General features: G+C 44.3%; 2 protein-coding genes across 2 annotated transcripts; one reads left to right on the top strand and one right to left on the bottom strand.

The window, feature by feature from the left end:
- Nucleotides 1-2,242: 2,242 nt before the first annotated feature.
- LOC104432673 (mitochondrial uncoupling protein 2) lies at nucleotides 2,243-5,666 on the top strand. Its single transcript, XM_010045166.3, has 9 exons — nucleotides 2,243-2,466; nucleotides 3,263-3,481; nucleotides 3,568-3,646; nucleotides 3,771-3,904; nucleotides 4,156-4,254; nucleotides 4,360-4,464; nucleotides 4,653-4,727; nucleotides 5,057-5,143; nucleotides 5,310-5,666. The coding sequence occupies exons 1-9, from the start codon at nucleotides 2,383-2,385 to the stop codon at nucleotides 5,337-5,339; spliced, it is 912 nt and encodes a 303-aa protein (XP_010043468.2). The 5' UTR covers nucleotides 2,243-2,382; the 3' UTR covers nucleotides 5,340-5,666.
- Nucleotides 5,667-5,707: 41 nt separating this feature from the next.
- Nucleotides 5,708-7,711, bottom strand: LOC104432672 (protein GRAVITROPIC IN THE LIGHT 1). The gene is given in 3 exon segments (XM_010045164.3): nucleotides 5,708-6,800; nucleotides 6,893-7,362; nucleotides 7,364-7,711. Coding segments are annotated over 3 exon segments (1,437 nt in total). The 5' UTR covers nucleotides 7,555-7,711; the 3' UTR covers nucleotides 5,708-6,024.
- Between the last annotated feature and the right edge of the window lie 1,836 nt (nucleotides 7,712-9,547).

Genomic DNA, 9,547 nt, shown 5'->3' with positions numbered 1-9,547 from the left:
AATGATTACAAATACATCATAATTGAAATATGGGCATGAATGAAAAAAAATGCAACTTGTGCATTTTTACTTTTTGATTAATTCGAAACATCCGAATCGTAACATATGAATGTTATATATATACTTCATATTTCTTAAAAGGGTTAATAATTGAAAACCTGTCAAACCTCAAACACTTGTGACAAATTTACTAAAACTATTTTTTTACCATGAAAAATCTCAAACGGTAAACTCGTGACAAATTTACCTCGACTAACTATAAAAACCTAAACCGGTACATTTATGACAAATTTACCCCAAACTAATTTATTCGACCGCAAAAAACTCTAAACCGGTAAATTTGTGACAAAATATACCCCTCCATAAATTAGATTAATACCACAAAAAATTACAAAAATTGTAAACTGTGACAAACGGAGCGTAAAATTCAAACCGGTATACCTTAAGCGTCATGTGTCATTTAACTTAATAATTTGAGAATAAAATTTAACGAAACTAATATAGGGTAAAATTGTCACAAGTGTACCAGCTTAAAATTTGTCAGAGATATACCGTTTGGAGTTTTTGTCGGTCAAAAAAATAGTTTTTGGGTAAATTTGCTCTCAAGTGTGCTAGTTTGGGGTTTTTCTGTGGTATTAACCCTTCTTAAAAACTTGGATAATGTTTAAAATTTTAACGATAAAACAAACAATTAATTTTTCACCTTTGCCAAAGCCCATACAAAAATGCTCATGTAGCGTAGTGTTATTCTTTTTCCTTTTTGCTTTTCAGTGCCTTCTCCGTAGGTGCTGTTACTCCATGGATTAAATCTATTGCAGAATATCCAATTAGAAATGTACAGGAGTATTTTATGAAATTTGCAAAACTTATGATACCGTCGTGGGTGGGAGGTAGTTCGGATGGTGAATATTAAGGGCCTGTTTGGTAACCGGTCAAACAGTGTTAAATTTTATTATTTTGTTCTTGGGAGTAGTTTTGGAATAGAATCGTGTTTGGTAAAAAAAAAAATCTGGAAATAAATTTCTATTTTTTGTTTTCTGAAAGTAGATTCAAAACAAAATCAAGAATAAAAAAAAAAAAAGATCCTTATTCCCGAAAATAACTCTAAAATCAAGCCTATATTTTCTCTTGTTCTTCTTCGTCTTCATCATCGCCACCCACCGCCCACCGCCGTTGTGGCCCAGGTCCCCGCCGAGCTAGTGGAGGCTCGCCCGGCCGGGCGAGGCCCGCACTGCCACCCCAGAAGGCTAGGCGAACCTTGCCTAGTCGCAGTGAGGCTTGACTAACGAGGGCCAGCCTCGCCAAGGCTTGGCGACGCCTGCAGTGAAGGTTGCGGCCCTCGTCTCCACTGTGTGACCACTTGAAGAAGACGAATATGAGAGATAAAGGAAAAAAAAAAAGAAAAATATTATAGAAATTATTTAAAATTAAAATAAAATGAGTTGGAGTATAAATTTTAAGACGATACCAACGTAATTTTATTACGGAATAAATTTTTTTGGATAGTTCAAACGGCTTAAAATACTTAGAAATTGTTAACAAAATCAAAAATAATTATTTCGATCATAATTATTTAGAATGTGTGTTACCATACATGCCCTAAAAATTATATGGTAGATTTTAGGTTCAAACATTTTCAAAACTGATAAAGTGTATGATAGGTTCTTCGATTTTGTTCATACTCCCCCGTACCCTCTAGAAGATACTTGTGGAAAGACACGAAATATCTTGTATAATAGTTAGATAAACACACATGTATTAAACTATCCATCACTTGTTATTTATTTTTAAAAAATAATGTCTAAAGGTGCAAAGTAACGGGACAAAGAATAATCGATTACTGTCTTTTACTTCGATCTTATGTAGGCAATTACGGGCTCAACTATGAATGCACTTACATACTCTAAGACAAACTTAAATCGCGTGAATAATTAGAACTTTGGCATTTTTATTTGATAAGTATTTTCTAAATACGATCATAGGAAAGTGATAATACTATACTAATTTTTGGGTCAACACATATGACACAAACTTTTTGAATATCTCTTTTTTGGTTCCAAAAATTACTATATACGAGCTCGGGATGCGAGCAAATAATACAATAATAATATCCACCTCAGATCAACCACTCCAATTCAAAAAGTAAAAATGATGGCGACAGTAACGGAATCAAGCGCTAGCACTGTAGCACATGCTTCTTCTTTCTTCTTCTTCTTCTTCTTCTTCATATCATCTCGAGTTCCTCCCTTCCCGTCCGCTGCTCACCTTCCCCAGTTCGCCTCCCGATCCCGAAACCCTAATCGCCCCCGCCGCCCCGCCCCCGCCGCCGTCTCCGCCGCGCGCGGCCCGCGCCTCTGCAGCTCCCGCCCTCGGCCTCCTCCGATGGCGGCGGATCTCCAGCCCAGGTCCGAGATTTCGTTCCTCGAGACCTTCTTCTGCAGCGCCCTCGCCGCTTGCTTCGCCGAGGTAATCCGCCCATCGCCCGCTCCGTTTTGCTTGAATCCGAGCCTCGCGGCTGTAATGTTGCCAAATTTGTGTCCGCTGTTCGGTTTTCGCTTAGGTACTGTTTTTTTTTTTCTTTTTGCTGCTGTGGGGATCTTGTTGAACGATGGGGTTGAAGACGGAACTTAGTTGGAGCCGATCTTGCTTTCGTGAATGAGGATTCGCGGTGGGTCGAATTATGTCGTGCTCTTAATGGCGCTTCGTTTGGCTCACAGCTGTCCTCATTCGCGAATAGAGGTGGCTAAGATAAGTAATAAAAAGGCTATAGCTCTATGAACCCTTTGCCTTGTATACTACGGATCTCTCGTGGGTTGTAATTGGTAGTTGTGGCAATTTCTTGTACGATATGACCTGTTGAAAGGAAAAATTGGAGTTGGCCCTGCTTTTTAGCTTGTTGGATTGGATACCAGATAATCTGGGGGCACGCTGTCATAGGAAATATTGGCGAGCGAAACTCATCGCAGAGTTTGGAATTAGCGTTATCATCTCTTGCTCTGAAGTGGTCAAGTGTAAGAGCCACACGATTTCCCTTGTGCACATCTGTTCTCATCAGCTGCTAATAAGATGTAAATTATTGGACACATTTTCCCCTCCTTTTTCTGGAGGCTTTCTCAGGGATGTTCTGCTCATGACTTTTGTGACTAGTTCTTAGTTTTATCTGCCCATGAATTCTACTTCCTGATGCAAATGCACATCTTTTGGTCGGTTTCATTTTCTGAATAATTGATTGGCCTGAATTGTACTTTATTACTTTGCATAGTTCTGCACCATCCCCATGGACACAGCTAAAGTCAGGCTACAGCTTCAGAAGAAAGCACCGGTCGGGGAAGGAGGCCATTTACCTAAATACAGGGGCTTGTTGGGTACTGTTGCTACCATTGCTAGGGAAGAAGGACTAGCGGCACTTTGGAATGGCATTATTCCAGGGTTACATCGTCAATGTATATATGGTGGCTTGAGGATTGGATTATATGGTCCTGTGAGTCTCCAATGGGTTCTCACAACTATCTAAATTGATGATTGCTGTGGGTAAACTGGGCATTACAGAGGTTTTTTGTTAAATAGGTCAAATCATTTTTAGTTGGCAGTGACTTGATTGAAGACACTTATTTGTTCCAGAAAATACTTGCTGCATTATTGACTGGTAAGTATAATTCGTGGCTAATCAAACTATCTCCACAAGTTAAGTTTCCGTCTTTCTGTAAGATGAAGGTAGACGCCTGTTACTCTACTTCTTTTTATCTGATTGGTTTCACATTGTCAAACAGGCGCGATAGCAATTGCGGTGGCTAATCCTACGGATCTTGTTAAAATTCGACTTCAGGCTGAAGGGAAACTGCCACCTGGGGTGCCAGGTCGTTATTCTGGAGCTTTGAATGCTTATTTTACAATTGTGAAACAGGTTAGCTAACAATTAGTTCCCATTCAAACTGTGGCATGTCCCCATGGATGTTAATTTATGAGTGGATCAATCCAATCTTCAGGACCCAACCAAGAAAACTTCGATCATTGACAAACCCGAGTCAAGTATTTTTGGGTTCAGGGTTCAGGGTATCTATTTCTTGAGAAAGGGCAATGTGTTCCAGATTAAAATCACACCAAATGGATATTGTATAGATGTATCTTCTGTTAACAAACTCATTTTGTACTCAGGAAGGACTGGCGGCTCTTTGGACAGGTCTTGGACCAAATATTGCACGGAATGCTATTATAAATGCAGCTGAGCTGGCAAGCTATGATCATGTGAAAGAGGTAATGCTGGGTTGAATAATGTCCTATATGGTTTGTAATGACCATAAACTAGTCTTACTTGCAGCTTCTAATTTATCATGTCCTAATTTCTTTGAACTTATGCAGACGATTTTGAAAATTCCAGGGTTTATAGACAATGTGTTTACTCAACTCCTGGCGGGTCTAGGTGCAGGGTTCTTTGCTGTCTGCATTGGTTCTCCTATTGATGTGGTAATCTCTTGTGATATCAGCAAAAATTAAATCAACAAGTCTTCATAATGTTTGTCATCCCATTACATGATTTTTGTTCTCCTCCTAGGGTTGTGCATGAATCTAGTTTTATCGATTTGTGATGATTGGAACTCTTTATCAGCACCACTACATCATTATTACATGGCTGTAATGCTGCGCAATTTCAGGTTAAGTCGAGAATGATGGGCGATTCGACATACAGAAGTACTCTTGATTGTTTCATAAAGACTCTAAGGCATGAGGTACATCAGCTTCCGTCAAATTTAATTATTGTCCAGTGAGTCGTGACTGCACTACACTCTAAACCACTCTGAAGATGCCGTACGTTAACAAGCGAATGCTACCTCTCTGCTCTTGCCATGTTGTAGATTTTCATTCCTGTTCCAATGCACTGTCAATTCTGTAGATTGTGGACCTGAATAAAGTGAACGGATTCTCTATCCACCTTTTTTCTCATCTATTCTTTGAGTCAACTGACTTAGACGATTGTCTACACCTATGCCTAGTTTATAATCTTATGGAAGATCCTTCAACATCGACAGCTCTCTAACTCATGCTGGTTTACTGGCAGGGATTTTTCGCCTTCTACAAGGGTTTCCTCCCAAATTTTGGTCGTCTGGGATCATGGAACGCTGTTATGTTTCTTACCTTCGAGCAAGTAAGAGCATAGATTACATTCACTTTATTGATTGGGCATGTCGAATTTCTGTGATGAAAAGAGTTTTATACCGTTGCTTGTCAGTATCTCGTTGTGAACAGACTGAGCAGGACCATCCTTTTTCGTCTGGAGGTTAATTGCTAACTGTTCTGTATTGTCACGATAGGCTAAGAGATTTTTGTTCGGAGCTGCATGAGAGAAGTCTTGCTCATTCACAGATAGGATAAGCAGGAGGACAGAGTCCCAGAGCTTTGCCGTGGATGTACCGATGCTGCTTAACTGTCAAAGAGGCTGCCAACTCTATGGGAAAGAGTCATGTCCCGTCAGCCAGCTGATGCTCCATTGCATTTATCAACTTCATGAATAAGACCTAGTAGTGTAATTTCCCCATGCTGAGGGCATATTTAATGGGGCCTCAATTCTTTCTACGGAGAGACTGTAATCCATGGACCAATCGATGCGACACACACATAATTTGTTAATTCGTGCCAGAGGAGGGGCAAATTTGGTTGCAGCATTCGCATTTATTTCTTGTGCTGCTTCTTCTGAATGTGTATCCATTCGGGGCTAAAACAAGAGCGCTTTTCCACCCTCTCCGCGCCAGCCGAGAGGGGCCTTGGAGCCTGGTAGTATGTACAGCTCGCGACGCTTACATCAAACGGTCCACTCCATAACCGAACCAGGACCCGCAGGTCCATAAAGCCTCCCCCCACATCCCCATGACAGGAGACAGATACAAAACACCTAACCTCCAACTAAAGCATAAATTATTAGTGCACTACCAAAAATACAAAACCCGAAAAAGAAAGCAGTCTCCGGTGGGCTACAGCCTATTCCATAAGATCTAAACCAGAAAATTAAGGAAAATTGCAACTCCAATCTCACACTCTGGACACCAAATAAACCCTAGCCTTGACCACCGACCCGTTCCCCAGCTTGAACCCGGGGCTCACCGGGAACCCGACCACGTGACCCGCCGGCACCTGCCCGCCCGAGAACCTGACCACGCTCTCCATGTACTGCGGGTGGAACTCCGCCCCTCGGCTCGCCTCGAACAGGCTGGGCGCCGGGTCGAGCGCGAACGCCAGCAGGTGGAGCAGCCACACCGCCTTGGCCAGCTTCAGGAACTCGCCGTAGAACTCCGTCCTCGGGTGGCCCCCGCCGCCGACCTGCTGCTGGTGCTCCAGGCTGCCGAAGAAGGACTCCTCCATCTTGGCGTGCACGATCGCCAGGTACTTCTTGGCGCAGAACTTGCCGAAGTCGCAGCTGGGGAGCACCCCGAGCAGCTCCACCGGGTCCATGGCCTTCATGTCCCGGTACCGCCCGAAGCAGTCCCGCCGGTACTGCCCCGGGTTCAGCAGCGACGACAGGCTCCCGTCCATGTAGAACGTCTCGTGGTCGAACCCTTGGAAGATCTTGCGCGCCACGTAGGACTCCAGCGCGTACTTGGCGTGGTGGACCCCGACGATCGACGCGTTCGCGGCGGCGGCGGCGGCGGCGGCGCCGCCCCCCGCGGCCTCGATCGAGCGGACCGCGGAGGCGATGTCCCAGTGCGCGGCGCGCATCAGCGAGAGGAGGAGCGAGGTGAAGGACTTGGAGGCCTCCCGGACCTGGCTCATCGTCACTTCGAAGAGCTCCGGCGCCGGCGACGCCGGGGCTGCAGAAAAACGGTTGGTCCAAAACGCGTCAGCGAGCAGCGAAATACGCGAGATCGGGATTCGAGGGAGGGAGGGGGAGAGAGGGAGAGACCTTGAGATTGAGTGCAGCTGAGTCTCCTCTTCGACAGAGACCGTCCTTTCCTTGCATTGAGACTGGTCGAGCTCCGGAGCTTCTCCTTCAAGTTGTCGACCTCCACCTCCCTGGCCTTCGCCTCCCTCTTCATCTCCTCCAGCGCCGCCTCGTACGGCGCCACCACCTCCCTCACCTCCGCCGGGCGGCTACCCACCCTCCTCCTACCGCCGCCGTGGCAAATCAGGCTCCGCCGGTACCTCTCCCTCAGGACCGCGAGCCTCCTCAGCTCCGCCACCACCGCCACGTCGGCGGCCCTCATCTTCTCCGCGTCCCAGGGGCAATGCGCCTCCTGCAGGCTCCCGTAGGCCCTCTTCATCGCCGACACCGTGTCGAACACGTCGTTCATAATCGCCTCCATCTCCGCCACCAGCCTCTCCGCCCTGGCCTCCCTCTTGCTCCGCTCCACGACCTTCTCTCCCCCCTCCTCTTCCCTCCTCCTCCTCCTCTTCCTCTTCCGTGTCTTCAATTCCCAGCGGAGAGCCGCATTCTCTCTCCCCGTCGTCCGAGTCGCTCGCGAGCTCGCCGGAGTCGTGCCGCGTCCCCGCCGCCAGCGGATGGAGCAGGCAGGAGGCGGTCACGCGCTGTATCAGATCGGAGAAGTTGGAGACCTTGCCGGCCATTCCTTCCTGCTTCGGTCGACAAGGTGGAGACGAAGATGTCAGATCAGATGCACCTCCGTCCGGCCGCGAGCTCGATGGATGAGCTCGGTCGATTCTTTAATAGGGGGACATAGATTCTCGAGCCTTGACGTGACACCTCTCTCTCTATCCATCTCTCTCTCTCTCTGACTGTCTGACCGCTCGATTGGAAAGACGGGGGTGCGCAGGATAAAAGGAGGCGCCACGCCGGTTGAGGATAGCAAGGGGACCCCTACGTGTTTATGACGTTATGTACGAGGGGAAGTCAACAAAAAGTCAGAGAGAAAATTGTAGATGCCGAGCATCGAATAGTGAATACGAGTTGCATCTGCCGATTGATTACGTAGTTTCTGGAATTGGTGGAGACACTGGTCGGGAGAGTTTAGGCCCTGTTTGGAACATGCCAAATAGTGACTGATTCTCGATTTTTTGCTTAGAATTAGTTTGGAGCAATCGCGTTCGATAAAATTTTCTTTTAACAAATTTGTTCCTAAACCGCCTTTGGGAGTAGATTTGAGAATAAAAAAGTTGATTCGCGTCCGAGAATCAAAAGAATCAACACAATAAAACTCTTCTTCTTTCTTTCCGCCATCCCGTGACCATCGCCGCGGCTCGCCCGCGCCGCCCACCACCGCCCGCCGCCAGCTGTTGGCCGCCGGTCCGGGGCGAGCTCACCGGAGGCTCGCTGGCCAAGGCGAGGTTCGCCAACTCATCGAAGGCTCACCCAACCCCGGCGAGGCCCGCCTGTCCCACCGGCGGACGCTCCCCTCGCCAGATCTGGCGCGAGGAGCGAGGGCCACCACGCCTTGCTGAGGTCTGGCCTCGTCCGTCCTACTGTTCGTCGTTAGGCGACTGCCCACAAGAAGAAGAAGAAAAAAAATAGGAGAAAAAGGAAAAAAGAAAAGAAAAAAATGAAAAAGAAAAGGAAAAAAGGTAAAGAAAAAAAGTAAAAAAGTAGAAAAAATAATTTGGAATAGAATCAATGAACACGTTATCAAACACAATTCTATTCCAATCGAAATTTTAGACGATTACCAAACACGTTCTTTTACTCAATTGTTGCCAAATGCGCCTTAATGATCTCATTATTAAAAGACTCAAAACTTGTTAACAATGTGTAATTAAATCTTAAATTTAAAAAATATATATAATTAAGCCTTAAAACTTATCACGAAAGTATAATTGAGTTCTAAAATTTTCAAAAAATACAATACAATCTTAAAACTTATTAAATTGATCAAAACAAGTTCTTTTACCATTTTTTGAAATTTTTAGAATTCAATTGCATTTTTATAACAAGTTTTAAAATTTATTCATATTTTTAAAAAATTTATGACTCAATTATATTTTTATAATAAATTTTATGATTTATTTGCACTTTTTGAAAGTTTTAATACTAAATTATATTTTCATAGCAAGTTTTCAAATTTTTAATGTATTTATTTTTTAATAAAAATATTTATTTAATGCCAAAATACAAAAAGTAATTATTGAAAGGGTTTAAAACTGAAATTACCTAGACGTTATTGGGACGCTGTTTGTAAACGTTTCTATTCAAAATTGTTCAAGGAATGTATCTATTTCTATTCCGTAAAATATTTTTTTATCGAAAAACACGTTTTGTAAATTTGTTCTAAATAAAAATGAATAAACACGTTTGGTAAATTTATATATATATTTTTTTGTTTCTTTTAATTTTTTAATATTTTTATTTTCTTTTTCTTTTTTTCTTCTTTTGGCTGGCCGCCGCCATGTCGAGACCGATGACCGACCAACTGGGGTCGCGGCCCTCGCCCACCACTCGAGGCTCGCCCGCCCGACAAAACCAAGTGTCGGCCCCTCGACTGGCCTTGGTCGTCGGCCATATGGTGAGGGCCACGACCTGGCCAAAAAAAGAAGAAAAGAAGAAAAAAAAGAGGAGAGAGAAAATTTGTTCTTTAGTCAAGTTTCTCGAACAAAAAGATATTTTTTTCTT

Source organism: Eucalyptus grandis, chromosome 2, assembly GCF_016545825.1.
Source record: "Eucalyptus grandis isolate ANBG69807.140 chromosome 2, ASM1654582v1, whole genome shotgun sequence".
Classification (NCBI taxonomy): domain Eukaryota; kingdom Viridiplantae; phylum Streptophyta; class Magnoliopsida; order Myrtales; family Myrtaceae; genus Eucalyptus; species Eucalyptus grandis.
This window is presented reverse-complemented; position numbering and strand designations above follow the sequence as displayed.

Excerpts from the sequence above, each read along its gene's own strand:
- LOC104432673 (XM_010045166.3), top strand. The coding sequence starts at position 2,383 with ATGGCGGCGGATCTCCAGCCCAGGTCCGAGATTTCGTTCCTCGAGACC. Across the intron at positions 3,647-3,770 it reads ACTTGCTGCATTATTGACTG|GCGCGATAGCAATTGCGGTG; the intron begins GTAAGTATAATT and ends ATTGTCAAACAG. Across the intron at positions 4,255-4,359 it reads GCTATGATCATGTGAAAGAG|ACGATTTTGAAAATTCCAGG; the intron begins GTAATGCTGGGT and ends GAACTTATGCAG.